We start from the raw sequence: 14,787 nt of genomic DNA, 5'->3' as shown, positions 1-14,787 counted from the left end.
CAGTGCATATTTATTTATATGCAAAAACACTTGGGACAACTGCAAGTTTTATGACCACTCTTCTGAGTGACCATAGTACAAGCATTCACATGACAAACCGAAGTTTTTTCCACTTGTGTGGAAACAACTTTGTGTTTCCAAACAACTAGGTAAGCCAGTCAGAAATCAGAGCAACTATACAGAACAGGCAACAAATAATACAGTAATTGTACTACATTAGAAGAGAACTGTTCATTAATTCTAAAGGCCAAACATACTCGAAAAATTTATGGCCTGACAAACCTGCAAAGTAAAAACAGAATAACTTCAAAACCAGACCTTAGTAAAGGTTGGTTTGTTCAAGACCATTCATTAAAAAAAAAAAAAAAAAAAAAAAAAAAAAAAGTAAAATTTACTAAAAACTGTCAGTACATAGATCTTCTGTCTCATTTGATCTTAAAAGTCTTATCTACTGCTAAAGAGGTACCATCTTTGCTTCCTCAAATTGCCCTCCTGTGTTTTCTTTCCAGAACACTCACCTCCTAGCTCGGTTCTGAGTGGCTTGCTGCTGCTGCTGCACCTGCTGCTGCACCTGCTGCTGCTGGACCTGCTGTGGTGCAGTGCGTTTTCTTGTGGTTTCCATCACAGTCTGGGGCATCCCAGGTCGCACTGAGGGGCTTCCGACATATGGGGGGCCTGGAGGACCCATGGGAGCCCCCTGATGGGGCATTCGAGCTCCTGATGGCATCCCAGGGCGCTGGAGGAAAAGCGAAACAGAAAGAAAAGCCAGTTTGGTTCCTCTTTCTGCAGCTGCCAAGACATTTGTACATCATGCGACAGAGGCCCCAACAGATTCCCTGTTTTGACCATCCTCATAAGCACTAAGCAGCAACACAAAGCATGTGAGCTCTGTGACTGGTGTATCTTGGGTATCATGAAGAGGCATTCAGGGATAAAGTAGACAGGAAACAGGGAGGCAAAATACTAGGCTTGGGAAAACACTCAGCGGTCAGTAGCAGATCCAGACCAGGTTACAGCTGAAAGCTCTACCTTTCAGCCCGAAGGGAACCCCCCATGGCAGCAACACGCAGTCCACACCGGTGCAGCTCGTGCTGCTCCGAGCTGCGAGCACGCTCCCGCTGCCGAGCAGGCGGCTCTGATCGGCCGGGAGGCAGAAACCAGCACAGGCAAAGCACCAGGATAAACATTCCCACTGAGAGCCTTCTACTTCGCCTACACCAGAGAGCAGTGTAAGTTCGTAACGCAACACGAATCCTTTATAGAAAAGGTCACGTCTCTGATCAAGCCTTTAAAATAAAAATAAAAAAATGAAGTGGATGTGGTAGTTTGTCAGCAGCCCCTGTAGGCATTCTAAAGCCCTGGCATTTATATTGTCTTCTGCATGTTCTTGAGAGACACTGGGTCAAATCACAAGCTTAATGCTGCACAAGACACACAGTAAATCCAATTCTGAATTCTAAAAGTTTATAGCCATCAAGGAAAACCACCAGTAAAATAATGACTGCCTGTAAAATGCAATTCAAAAATGAGAGATGAGCTTAGTTTCATACTGAGAATTATCAATATGTATATGTTCACATATATGTAAAAATACAGAAACACACACTCTCTACGCATTTGAACCAGGATGAAAATAAGAATACAACACAAGTCATCTGAAAGCCAAGTGCCCTTACAAAGTCTTTTAAGGAAACCAAGAGGCAATGGCATCCATTATGGATAAACAATTGGTTAAAGGATAGAAATGAGGCAAAAATAATTTGTTCTGAAAACAAAAGGAAGGCACATGTAAACTTCTACTGGGATGTCTCCTTTTCAGCATATTTAAAACAACCTGGGGAAAAAAAGAACCAAAAAAAAAGCCAGGAAAAAAGCAAGGAAGTGAAGAAGTTTGTTGGCAATGCTTAGTTATTCATGCTGACAAGGACGAAGGCCAGTTTCAAGAACTGCAGAAGGACTTTATGCGACAGAATGAATGCTTAAAAGGAAGATGCAAATGTTCAATGCATATTGTACCGAATTACAAAAGGGGAAAAAACAATACAAGAATCACAAAGTGATGGGCCCTAAGTTGATTGCTGTCCAGCAGAACCAAGACCTTGTTTAAACAGACACTTCCAGAAAAACATTGGTTCACTGGTTACTAGAGGTCAAAAAAAGTCATAGAAAAGAAATAAGAGTGGAAGGAACAGAGGATATCAGTGCACCATGGCCATGGTGTGTCCACAAATGAAGGTCTGTGCGCACTCTGGCTCCTGCAGCTCAGTGATAGCAGAGAAGAGCTGAAACAAGGACAATGAATGGCACAGGAATTCTTAGCATATGGAACTGCATCCAGGGAAGTAAAGGTAAATACGTTGTGACTTTTCATCTGGAAAGAGGTGATCCAAGGTGATCTAAAGGGGCATTTGCCAGAGCTCTGCAGAATCACGTGTAGCCTGGGGAGAACAGTCAGGTATTGACTGTTCACTGCCCCTGCCAGAATAGCAAACCCTGGCCATGGAGGGGTCAGAAGGGTCAGGCTCACAGACCACTGGAGGGGTGAGTTTGTCACACTGTGGGTATCAGCCTGTGGAACCCTCTTCCAAAAGGGTGCTAACAACATGGAAGACATACTTGGCTCAATAGCTACAGACTGTGAAAGTACTTGGGAGAAATACACTAGTGGACCCCAAAGTGAGATATGTCCACCCCTGAGGGTATGCAAGCGAGTCCACTGGGGGTGGGAAGAAAATATTTAGTGCACAGTCAACATATACAATTATTTTTAAGTTTGTATCACCTTTATATCATAATTTCTATGATTTCTAAATATTTATAGATGTATTATAATAAAACATAATTCTAAAAATAATTTGAACCTGCATCTCCAAATTAACCACCCAAATCCACTATAGCTCCCAAATCCCCAGCTCAGTGCCCTCCCTGATCACCACAAGTCTTAGATATTCATCACGCTTGTATCTATAAAGCAAACTGGAGAAAGGAGAAGAACGGATAATCAGCAAAGAACCAATATGGGCTGTAACTGGTACGGACAGAGAAGCAAGGCAGGAGTTAGGAGAGTCACCAGCACAGGAATCCAAGCAGGTGAATTCAGCAAGTGTCAATGTAAGAACACAATGGCAGGTATGGCCACGGAGAGAGCAGCAGGCAGCAGACAGACCACACTGCAGCTTTGTGCAAAGCTCCAAATGTCTTCTGCCATGAGCCTGGAGCCCCAAGAACAGCTGGAAGAGAACAGTGCTCTCTGTTCCCGTGTATGTGCCCCGACCCTCTGACCCAGGCAGAGTCAGCGGAAAGAAACGGCCCAGAAAATGCTTCTCTTTTGAGCCTGCATTTAAGACCTGTCATCTGTCAAGCCACACATTGTGGCCTCCTTCCAGCAAAGGGCAGACCACCGGCCAGCTGCTGCCTGTCAGTCAGCTGGGGACATCTGACAGTCATCAGAAGAGCCCGAATCCTGAGCACAGCCATCTCGTGGAGACTGACTGCCTACATGGATAAAACTGAAGGCCCACGTTGGTGCTGCTCTGAAGGACAACTTAGGGCTTGAAGAACAAGGTTGGCAAGCTAAATCTACTATCAGTCTTGGTCTTACGTTTTTGAACTTCCTACAGTTTCCTTTGTTAAGCACTAAAATAGAGAAACATAGAGAAAGGACAAACATGAGAAGAGAGTGGCAGCTCTAGCAAAAGCACATTCGATCTCGTCCCTTGACCACCTCATTCCTTTGCCTCTGTTCTCATGTTCTTACCTCTGAAATCATTCATAGATAAAATATTACTCACTAAGCAACTGTGCAACTGTCTTCCTGCTGCAAGCCCACCAGACTCCCAAGATACACAAATCCTTTGTCTATTTAAACTCTGATAAAAGAAGAACATACAAGCAGTATCTCACTGTACCTCAAAGCTTATTTGCTCTCAAATGCATGCACGATACAAGACAGTGACGGACAATACACCAAATTTTTCACAATAGTTACATTAAAAAAGAAAAGTCTTCATACTAAAGAGTATTCCAATACCATTATGACTTTTGAAAGAGATCTTGAAGGTGCATCTATCTACAGATGAGGATCTGTCTCTCCCCCTCTTCCTCAGCAGGACGGAATCAGTCTTAAACAAGCAGCATCCATGGGAAACACTGCAGTGCAAAACTGACACATCCTCCTTCCTGGAAAATCAGCTACCTGAGACCCCCATCCCTGACCCATCTCTGTTTGTACCCACGGTCCTATGTCCTTTTTACCTCCATTGATTCCATTTACATGTATTAATCTGCACAAGCACCTTGATGGCAAAACCACTGTTGGCCATAGGAACTGACGAAGACTACAGCCTGTCCCCAGCTGAAAGGACCACTCTCACAGCTCTGAGAAGGTGAAGCAGAGAACAGAGCAGAAGTGAGGCACAGCGTCAAGGCAAAGACACAAAGGCACAAAACCAATATTTCATGCATGTATACTGGTCCCCAAGAGTTCTGCCGACTGCCTGTGTACATGTGCACAGCCCATCACCGCTCTGGCTACAGCTGCTCAAACCTGAGCATGCTGTCAGTACAGCAGAACACCTGCCCCCTGACACCTGTGCCATAGCCCTCCACTGCCTTCCACTGACCAGTTTTCTAAGCCGTGTTTGGCTTGTCTGCTGTCTTCCTTGTCTGAACTTCCTGTCACATCAGAGCTCTGCCTCTGTCCTCTTTGTCACACTTAAGTGAACTTCTGTCTGACAGCAATAACAAGACAACATTAGAGCAGTGCTTTTCTATGCTCTTCTACTGCAGAGTCTTTTCTCAGGGGATGTGCATCACAGCAGTCAAAACACAGAAGTAGAAAAAAGGAGTCCTGTCTGGACATAACAGTAAGAGGAAAATAACCTGGAGAACTGACAGGTGAAAGTAAAAGAAAGTGTCAAGAAAAGTAAAGCAAGAACACCCACAAGAGGCCTCAGAAAGACTGAAGAGAGAGCCAGGAGTTGCTGCATTGCAGTTGAATGCTGAGCTGCACTTAGAGCAATCTCCTGTCCTGACAGACTCCAACCACCTCAGCACCACACAGGCAGCTCTTGCGGCTGGCCCGTGGGGAACAGCCACCAGCTCCTTGTTAACAGAGACACTGACAGATTTTGAGAATAACCACCACCACCAAGTACACAAACAGCATATTTCTTAACTAAAAAGGAGCTTTCAAGAAAAATGGAGAGAGACTGTTTACAAGGGCCTGGAGTGACAGAACAAGAGAGAAGGGCTTCATACTGACAGAGAGCAGGTTTAGATTAGAAGAAAATTCTTTACTTATGAGGGTCATGAGGCCCAGGTTGTGGCTGCCTCATCCCTGGAAGTGTTCAAAGCCAGGCTGGATGGAGCTTGGAGCACTCTGGTCTAGCAGAAGGTGTCCCTGCCCACGGCAGAGGGGTGGGACAAGCTGATCTTTAAGATCCCCTCCAATCCAAATCATTCTATGATTTCTATAGGGCATAAACCGAAGCAAGAGGAGATACCTGATGCTGTCTGGAAGTAAAAATGAGTAACTACAAGTACATGGAACCCTTAAGAAATTTAGACTAGATTGATGCTGTGTAATGGCAACAAGTTTCTGACTGCACAAATGGTTTCCCAACTGGATGTGTTGTTTCAGAATGGACTCTTAGAAGTACAACAAATAAAACTGGTACAAGGCTTCTCTCCTCCTTACAAATATAGATGTTGCTTCCTGCCAGATTCACCTTCCTCCATTTCCTAAAAGCTCTCGGTCTGTAAGTCCAAGTGTTCCAGGTACCACACATTTTAATATAATATTCACAACAATCCAGAAGTCTTTAATTAGGAAAACATCCCATTTACAGAACTGTGAATTGGAACATGAGACTAAGTTCAGTTCTAATTCATGCATGTCTGTTCACAGCTCAGAGTAATCTGCCACCAAGCTCAAGTGGTGTACTTGGATGCAACCAAAAGAAAAAAACCCAGTCTTTGGAATTGAAACAAATAAAACTTACACACCAGCTTTGAGTTCCACCAGCTTTAACAGATCTCATCATACCACTGCTGTGATCTAATGTATAGAAGGGATTTTGTGTGAAGAACTACCAGGATGCACCTCTTGAAAAGTATGGCTTTGGGAGGGAGAGGAACAACAGACCTCTGCAGCACCATGACTGGCTCAGAGAGAGAAGAAGCTGGTCAAGAGCTTGTTGTCTCTTCCCTTACAGTAATCAAACAACAGTTGGCACGATCAGATAATTCCTTATGCAAGACAAGCTGAAAAAATTCCTGACACAAAACACTGACTGCTAGAAGCTTACAAGGGTTCAGGAAGATAGCATTAGACTAACATCCATAAATAAAATCCACAGAGAGGCACTACACAGAGGGCAGCTTTGGGTCAGATAGCTCCCAAGCTCCAATTCAGCGTATTCATATGAACAATCACTAAGGTTTTGCCTTGTTCCTGTATTTCCATGCTGCCTTCCACTGCCCCCATTCTACACAGGATACTGAACTAAACCATCGTCTGACTATTTTCATATTCCTATAGTATTTTTTTTTTGAAAGAGAAGAGCAATTCAAACATCTCACAGATCCATTTTATCCATACACCTACATTCATCAGCAAATCCAAGTTTTCTCAAGCAGAAACTCAAATTTGTTTAACAAGCCCATATTGCACAAAATCACATTGATCTCAATTAAAGCCTTGACTAGCAGGAATGATTTTATTTTCTTCATTACGTACCAACCTTTCTCTATTTGACAGTCTGAAATCAGTCCATGGCTAGAAAAGGACAAACCTTCAATCTCTACCAGTAGCTTGCTCACATAGTTGGATGTTGTACAAAGTTTTCACTCTAGTTGTCCCCTGCAACTACCTCCCAATCAAATTCCTTGTCATAAAGTTTGTTGACTTCTCCAGGCTGCCCTACTCACCCCAAATACCTCCTTGCTGACCACAACAGGGAACATGCACGCAGCAAAGCAGTGCCTCCATTCCAGGCCCTGTTCTCTGAGGATGCCCTTGCAGAGAGAAGCACACAGGGAGCTCTGTGGTAGAAAGTGGAACAAACTGTCCAAAACAAACTGTTCAGGAGGCTCTTTCCTAGCCATTCCAGTGTTAGCTGGCTTATGCTCTGACAAGACAGTACCTACACCCAGGACAAAAGAAAACTAGTAGGATATTTTTTCATTAGCAAAGATCTACTTTTTTCAAACTTGGCCACACTCTTCACCTCACTATTGCGAGTAGTGATCTCTACAACCCTGTGACTGGGTGGGAGAAACAGTCACATTTATTCACTTAAAACTAAAACAGACCACCATTCAATTTTGGGAAAATATCTTTAGTTTTTCCCATTCTAATAAAACCTCCATAATTTTTATAATATACTGAAATATGAGTCCTTGAAGTCATGCAGTTCTTCCTCCTCTCAGAGAAGTACTACCAGTATCTCCATCATCTTTGACAGATGTTTACTTCTTTAACCAGTACCCAAGAGCCTCCAATGACAGAGATTTTACAAGTTACATGATCAGTCTCTATACTTAGAGATTATAAATAAAACCAAAAATACCCCTCTTCCCTCACTGATGAAGCCTTCAGAGGTGTCCCACTACTACTGTCCTCTGAGTTCCCAGTCTTCTGGCTTATTAGTCATACAGATTACCAAAACCAGAAAAAAACATCATTGTAAGTATATGCCATGGATTTACCATTGCTTCTGGGTTATTCCCTGCCCCACTTCCCAATCAGACTAACAGTTTATGTGATTTCTTATTGGTTAGACACTAGGCAGCTCACAGGACATCCAAGCCTTTCTCCTGAATAGTGACATTTCATTTAAACCCACAATGTATCAGGAGATGCAAAACTCATATACGAAATTCATTGCTTGCCCCTTTTTCCAAATCACTGATAAATCTGTTATAGATCCTCTGTATCCATCAGACCTGTTGTTTAGTCTGTTCTAACACTGACGAGTTATTTATCATATATATTAAGTATTTGTTTACATGCTGGTGTGCTCTGACACTCTTCTTTCACTGTTGTAAATGCCATTTCATAGGAGACATTTTATGTATTCACCATAAAATCCTATGACCAAATTTGATAAGTAGATAGCCAAACAAAAAGAGGACTGAGGATAAGGAAAGGAGTCACATCAGCGATACACAGGTTTGTATGAATTAGCAATCTTGGAGTGTAGCTAATACTAAATGGTAGAGATTAGCAGGAATTATGAAATAACACCTATTAGCAGAAAATAAATATGGATAATGACTTCTACTGCCACAGAGAGCTTCTTAAGCATAGTAAAGAGGATGAAGACCAAGATCACTATGGGAAAAAGAAGGTGATTTGAACTGACAGCAAGTACATTGTAAATACAGCTATGACTCCAGAGTTCAGAAAGGCACATAGACCTTTATAGGGGTATCTGGTGGATAAAAGGCAAGAAGATTGGCTTTGGAAGGAAGATAAAGTGGGAACAGGAAAAGGACACAGCAGCAGATGAAGAAGGTCAGAACAATGTGAGAAGAAAATGAACCTCTCAGCAGGTTCTTGTGCACAGATGACACAGCCAAGGTCGCCAGCACAAGGCACCAAGTGAAGGCTCCTGCAATCCAGTCACAAGGGGACAGACGTCTGGACAAGAGTTTTGACAGGACCAGCACCACAGACCTTCTCAAGACTAAACAGGCAGATACCTGTTTGAGTAAGAAAAAGACAAAAGAGAAAGAAACAAAGAAAAAGCAGGGGAGGGAGACATAGGCAGGATCCATTTAAGGGATCCAGCCAGCAATGAGACCTATGGTAGGGACTGGAGGATAGAGGAAACTGAGGAAAGTAATGATCTGCAGCAAGATTAGTAACTTGTTCAACAAAATATAAGAAAACAGCTGGACACCTAGAGAAATGTCATAAAGACTGCCTGAAATGTACTACTGGAGAGCAGAAAATGCATTGATAAAAAGATAATCAACATAAATGTGGTGATTAAAGCCATATTTGTCCATACAAATGCTAGAAAAATAGAGCAACAACAACAACTAAGTACAGCATGAAGCCTTTGAGGGGAAAAACAATTCTTCCCACAAAAATGATGTGCAAGATGTTGATGAAATTGAACAGGAGTAAAAGCATAGTAAAAATAAATAACTGAAAGAGATTTAAACTTTCTAAAAGCCCAGCTGCTAACCAGAGGTGTAACAAACTATCAAGGTCTCAAGCAGGTGAGAATGAAGAGTCCCACTTGAGAGTTTTAACCTTTGAAAGATTTCACCTTTCAGGGGGATCCCTTCTGCCTGGGACAAACAAGGAAGAAGACATCATCTAGACTGGGAATATGGAAAAGCACAAAGGCAGGATCAGGTGCACAAGAGCAAAGGGCAAAGTGACCTTAGCAAAGGAACATACGTTTCCAGAAAGATCAAGTGAATCCAAGAGCTAACTGCCCATAGGAAATACTGCAGAATTATCCTGTTAATTTAAGTGTCCACAAACAAAAAAAAAAAAAAAAAAAAAAAAAAAAAAAAGATTTCTCACAACATTCTACCTCTGTTTGCTTCTCCCCATTTTTTGAGGGGGGAGAGAAAATAATTTTCAATAACCAAATTAAATAATGTTATCACAGATAGAATAAAAAAATTAGTCATTTGAAGAAGAGATTGGTCCCTAGAATTAGAGCAGAATCTGACTCCAAGAAATTCCACTAAAGTCTGCAATGCAACTTGATTTTTCACTTAATTCATTCAGGTGTTGACACACTTTGGGTAGTAATAAAACAGAGGAGCCAGCGCTAGGCAAACTCAAGGTAATGGCTGGCATGGCACATTCTCTTATTTGGCAGGATACAGGGCCCGGAGAGATAAAACAAAGTTATAGGTTTTTTTCATCTTTTTTTGAGTAATGGAAAAGTGACTACCCCAACCCATGTTTTGATCAAAATGAACCTGAGATGAGGAAAAAACTAAAGGAAAAAACAAACCAGGCACCAAAGCAGAACTAAAGGAGATGATAATGAAGGATAGAAGAGGGTGATAAAAGAGGTGTTCAGGCACCAGAACTACAGCCAAGAAGCCCCAGCCTCGGCAACAAGGAGCAGGAAGATATTTACAGATATTCCAGGCTAATGCATATATTCAAGTAAGATGCCACGAGCAACAAAATTCCCAGGGTAGAAAAGGCAGACTTTCCGGGCATCCAAATAAGTAATGGAAATGAGTTCTGCTATATTCATTCCGGTATAAATTAAAAATTTCCCAGGCTTAAGAACCCTGCATGCTGCTTTCACACGAAGGCCAGCTAGATGTGGAATAAGCAAATTCACATAACTATTTTTGCCACTCTTCTTGATACTAAAGGAAGAGCACTGGTGTGCAAATGCCAAGGGAAACTTTAGAAAAGGCAAAATCATCCCATCTGCCACCCTCCCAACTTGCTTCTGGTTCTGCTCAGATACAGCCATCACAATCCAGACCACCTTGACAAACCCACATGTCCACAACTAAACCACTGCTCTCCGTCACCCCGAAGAGCTGCCAGCCTCGCCCAGCCTGCTCCTGTACACTGGCACCACATCACCTCTTCACAGCTCCCACCACGGCAAAGGCCACCTCAGAGTCCCTAGCCCTGCCAAATCCACCATATCCAGGATCTAAACGAAACACACAAGATCCTACACATCTGGAGTAAGCCTGAATCATGGAGACAACTCAATAGTCTGCCTGGAGCCCCACAGGTTTCTGTGACCTCTGTACAAGAGCCCCCACCTGATGTCTTCAAAAAGGTGTCACAGGAGCTGCCAGGATCCTCAAGAAAGAAGCACTTGGGAATACCAGCATCCAAATAATATCACATTCCTTCGGGCTCTTTAACAACCTTATTTCTGTTCAATGTGTATTAATGCTAGAAATCCAAATGTTATAAATGGTGACTGCTCTCAGACACTGGAGTCATTTAAAGAACGTTTCCAATGGCAGCAAAACAGGGTGAACGTTTCCCCTTAAATGGAGATCGAAGACCTGATTCTTAAACAAAAGCTGGAACATTTCTAAAGACCTGAAGGATTGCTTTAATTAAGCATGGCACCCTGAAATTCTCTCGTGGGTGAGTTTCCATAGACTGTTACAGACCTGCAGAGCTAATCTCTTCAAGCCCCTGAAAGTCACCTGTTAAGTAGCCAGAGGATACAAATGAGCCAAGACTGGAGACAAGAACCAGAGGCAGCACCCCAAGGCTTCATCAGGCTCTCATCAGAACTGTTTTTCAAAACACAAGTTTGATTACAGAACAAAGTGTCCTACAAGCCCATATGGGTTAGATCCAGTGCAGATTCTGCACCATGATCAGGCTGCAAAGCATGCTATTCACCATTCATGGAGAATCACAGCAGAAAGCACAGCACACATCCCCCCAGACACAAGCCTGTATTAACAATGAATCAGTGCATAGGCTGGGGGTTCTACAGACCCCAGTGCTCTCCTGGTGATGCAGCTATCAGCGCCCCAGGAGCACACTGCAGGAGCCGATCCAGCCCAGCACAGAACCTCCAGTTTCCACTCATCCCTCTATTCAGAGCCAGCCAGCTCACTAACTTTCCCGACTCACCACCCCATGGACCAGAAACTCAAAAAGTTTGCTTTTCGTAGCTTTGCGAGCCCCTCCTGTAACTTCATCTGTAGCCATCAGGGTCTGCTCAGCCTCTCTCACTCTCTCTCTTCCTCTTTCTTTCCCTTTTCTGCCTTTTTCTCCAACTCTCCCCTCTGAGTCCTGCTGGGCTCTCACACTTCTAATAGCACGGAGTGGGGAGGGGGCCCCTTCAGGGCCTTCCTGACGGCCCACTCGAGCTCAGCCTCAGCTGCTGCATTCCTCCACTGATAAGCCAGAAATAGTTTGTGCTGCCGGGCTCTGTCTGTTTACTCTGCAGGGACAGAAAATCCAGCTTTTTAAACCTCTCTGTCCAAACAGCAGAGATAAGCAGGAGGCAAATTGAAAAACACGTCTCAGTTTTCCCTGGTAGTGCTGCAGCCTCTCCTCCTCTGCATCAGGGATGGGAAATTCTGGGGCACGGGGAAGGGGGAGGGGGCAACTTCAGCAGTGACAGAGCTCAGCACCTCGCAGAGATGTTTTCCCATTGGAAAATGCAGGCGAGCAGTGGTTTTCCCTTGCTCCCACTGCTCCTCCCGCACTGCATTTCCAGGCCCTTTCCCCAGGGACCTGGCAGGCAGCACACAGAAACATTCGCTGGCAGCATTTCCAGCATGAGAGACGGAGAGCTAACCCCTCCGGACAAGAGAGAAGCAGCAGGAGGCCGGAGCTGGGAACAGGGAGGGACAACATGTGGAAGCGAGGGGAAAGAAAGTGTGTGAGGCCGGCGGAGGAAGGGGGTGGGGGGCAGCATGGCGGCACAGCTCCCACGGCCTGCTTCCAGCCCCCACGGCCTGCTTCCAGCCCCCACTCCCACCGCCCCTCCCCAGTGACCGCGCTCGGGATGCCGTGGTACCCCTGTGATGGATTCTCTAGAGAGCCCAGGCTGACTGACAGACGCAGACAAATTATTAACACCACAGCTGCTCTAAGACATCAGCAGTTCGCTGCTTATCACACAAAGCCCTGCACGACAGCGTGCGCTATCCCAGGACACTGCTGGGAACGTGGGAACAAGGGGGGAGGCAGAAAGGAGCAGCAGCGCCTGTGTGGCCCGGGCGAGCGCGGCGCTGGCAGCGCGGCGGCCATTCCGCACGCAGAGCGCGGCTCCTCCATCATGGCCGGGCCCGCGGCTCCCATCTCGTCCGGCAGCTCTCAGGGCCCGCGGTCCCTGGCCTCCCTTAACACAGCAATAGGCGAGATGTTGCCAGGTTACAAGAGGGGTTTATTCTATTCCTCTGCTTGAAATTCTTGTCTGCGGGCTGTGAATTTTCTGGCAAGACGGCAAACAACGGGATCAGATCAGAAACAAATAAAAATTATTCTGCCCTCATCCAGTAATAAAAACAAGCACAGAAAAGACACTGCATTGACAAGCAGTGAAGGGCAAGCCATGAAGGTCACATGGCCTTCTGAACACGGGGTGAGGCCAGTGACCTCCACTGATTTTTAGGGTCACCCCAATCTACATGCTATTGTGTGGCAACAGCCCTAGGAATCACAGAAACTTAGGGAGGGTGAGCGTGGTTATCAGCTCCCCCTCTCAGCCCCTCAGAAGGAATATGCCAAGCAAATCAACATAGCCTTGCCTTGTTTTGTGCTGGAAAAATTCCTTAAGTTCTAGCTGAACTAAAGGAACATATAATCTGGAACCAAATGCTGCATGTCTGGTGGACGTTGTCATCTGAGGTTAACTTGATCTGAAGGGTTTTTTCCAACCTAATCAACTCTAAATTCTACATGGCAGCGTGACTGGCAAGGCAGCATGCAGCTGGTATCTGCTATGTTTTTTAGACCCCAGACTCACACAGGAATGTTGGCTCCCATCATGTGAGCCCCCTCCCTGCTCCCGGCAGACACCGTGCATTTTCCTCACAGTCTGCACTGGCTGTTGCTGCCGCACTGGCCGGCGGTCTCTCAGTCCCGCCCGTGGGGGGCACCGGCCCCGGCCCGTGCGGCTGTTTTCCCCCTCGCGGGGAGCCGTGCGAGCCCCACCGCGTGAAACGGCACCAAGGACGCGCCGCAGCGCCTCCTCCAGCAGCCGTCGTTACGGGCCCGGCGCGTCCCGCGGCCCTGCCCGTCCTGCCGGCGCGGGAAGGGGCGGCGGCGGCTCCGGGCTGCGGCGCGGCGCGCGGTCCCCCCTCGCGTCCCCCCGCGCTCCGTCGCCAGCACCATCGGCACCGAATGGCAACGGCGCGCCCGGCACGGGCAGGGCGTGCGCCTGCCACGGTCCCGGCGCCGCCGCGGGCGGGCGAGGACTAGCCCGGGCCAATCCGCCTGCCCGGGGCCGGGGGCCGCGCGGGCGGGGGCGCTTTAACCCCTCCCGCGCCGCGGCCGGCACCGCCCAGGGCGGGGCGCGGCGGCAGCGCCGGCGGAGGGCAGGCACGGAGCGCGACCCGGCTGTCCTCAGGCCGGGACCGAGCCCGAGCCCCGGCCCTTGGTGCCCCGGCCCTTGGTCCCCCGGCCCTTGGTCCCCCGGCCGGAGCGTGCGCCCGGCTGGGCATTTCAGGGTTTTCTTATTTTTCCCCTTGGCTGCGGACACGGCTCGGAGCCGCAGCCGCCCCGGTCTCCATCAATAGCCACTGAATACCTGCTGGAGCAGGAGGACATTTGCCATGAAGTGGTAGTAATTTCAGCTGAAAACCATATTGTATATATGTAATATATATTGTAATTTATCTGGATGTTCTTAACAGACATCCAAAACCAGGTTTCCTTGAACATCAAATTCCAAGGCCAGCCACTTGAAAATTAAGGAATGGCAGCCTCGCTTCAGCGGTCAACTGAGTAAATGTAAAACAAAAAGTCTAAAAATCCTGCAATAATAAAAACTCAGCTCTTAGCATGATGGTAGTTCTCCAAGCACTTTAGAAAAAATCAGCACATGCAGCTCTTATGTTTTGCAAATGGAAAATACGGTACAAATGGATGGAAGTGACTTGCCCAACGTTACCTAGCTGAGAATGAAACCCATTTCCTGTGATTCTTCAACCCTTCACAATAGTGTCCAGGAAAACTACTGTGTGAGGCATTTGCACAAAAGGGTGAAGGTTACCATACAAGAATGTAATTTCCCATATTAGGAGACACAGCACATAATTTTATTTCAAATTGTTTGGTTTTCTGTTTTTTTTTCCCCC

The 14,787-nt window shown here is 46.0% G+C and overlaps 1 protein-coding gene across 4 annotated transcripts in view; it reads right to left on the bottom strand.

Moving 5' to 3' along the window:
* SMARCD3 (SWI/SNF related, matrix associated, actin dependent regulator of chromatin, subfamily d, member 3) overlaps positions 1 to 13,669 on the bottom strand; it is a 54,262-nt gene extending 40,593 nt beyond the window's left edge. Inside the window, exons 1-2 of one of the 4 annotated variants that reach the window (XM_041402378.1) lie at positions 13,455 to 13,669; positions 519 to 736 (exon numbers count right to left, since the gene is read on the bottom strand). In XM_041402378.1, the coding sequence (XP_041258312.1) occupies positions 519 to 736; positions 13,455 to 13,514 (278 nt within the window). In that variant the 5' untranslated portion in view covers positions 13,515 to 13,669. Of the gene's footprint in view, positions 1 to 518; positions 737 to 4,030; positions 4,056 to 6,930; positions 6,977 to 11,608; positions 11,779 to 13,454 lie in introns of those variants that run through there. The other 3 variants (XM_041402377.1, XM_041402379.1, XM_041402380.1) reach the window with 3 other exon arrangements.
* Positions 13,670 to 14,787: the final 1,118 nt, after the last annotated feature.

The sequence above is a fragment of the Onychostruthus taczanowskii genome, unplaced genomic scaffold (assembly GCF_017590055.1).
Source record: "Onychostruthus taczanowskii isolate IOZ18803 unplaced genomic scaffold, ASM1759005v1 scaffold198, whole genome shotgun sequence".
Lineage (NCBI taxonomy): Eukaryota > Metazoa > Chordata > Aves > Passeriformes > Passeridae > Onychostruthus > Onychostruthus taczanowskii.
Note: the sequence above shows the minus strand (reverse complement) of the source record. Positions and strands in the feature narration are given on the sequence as shown.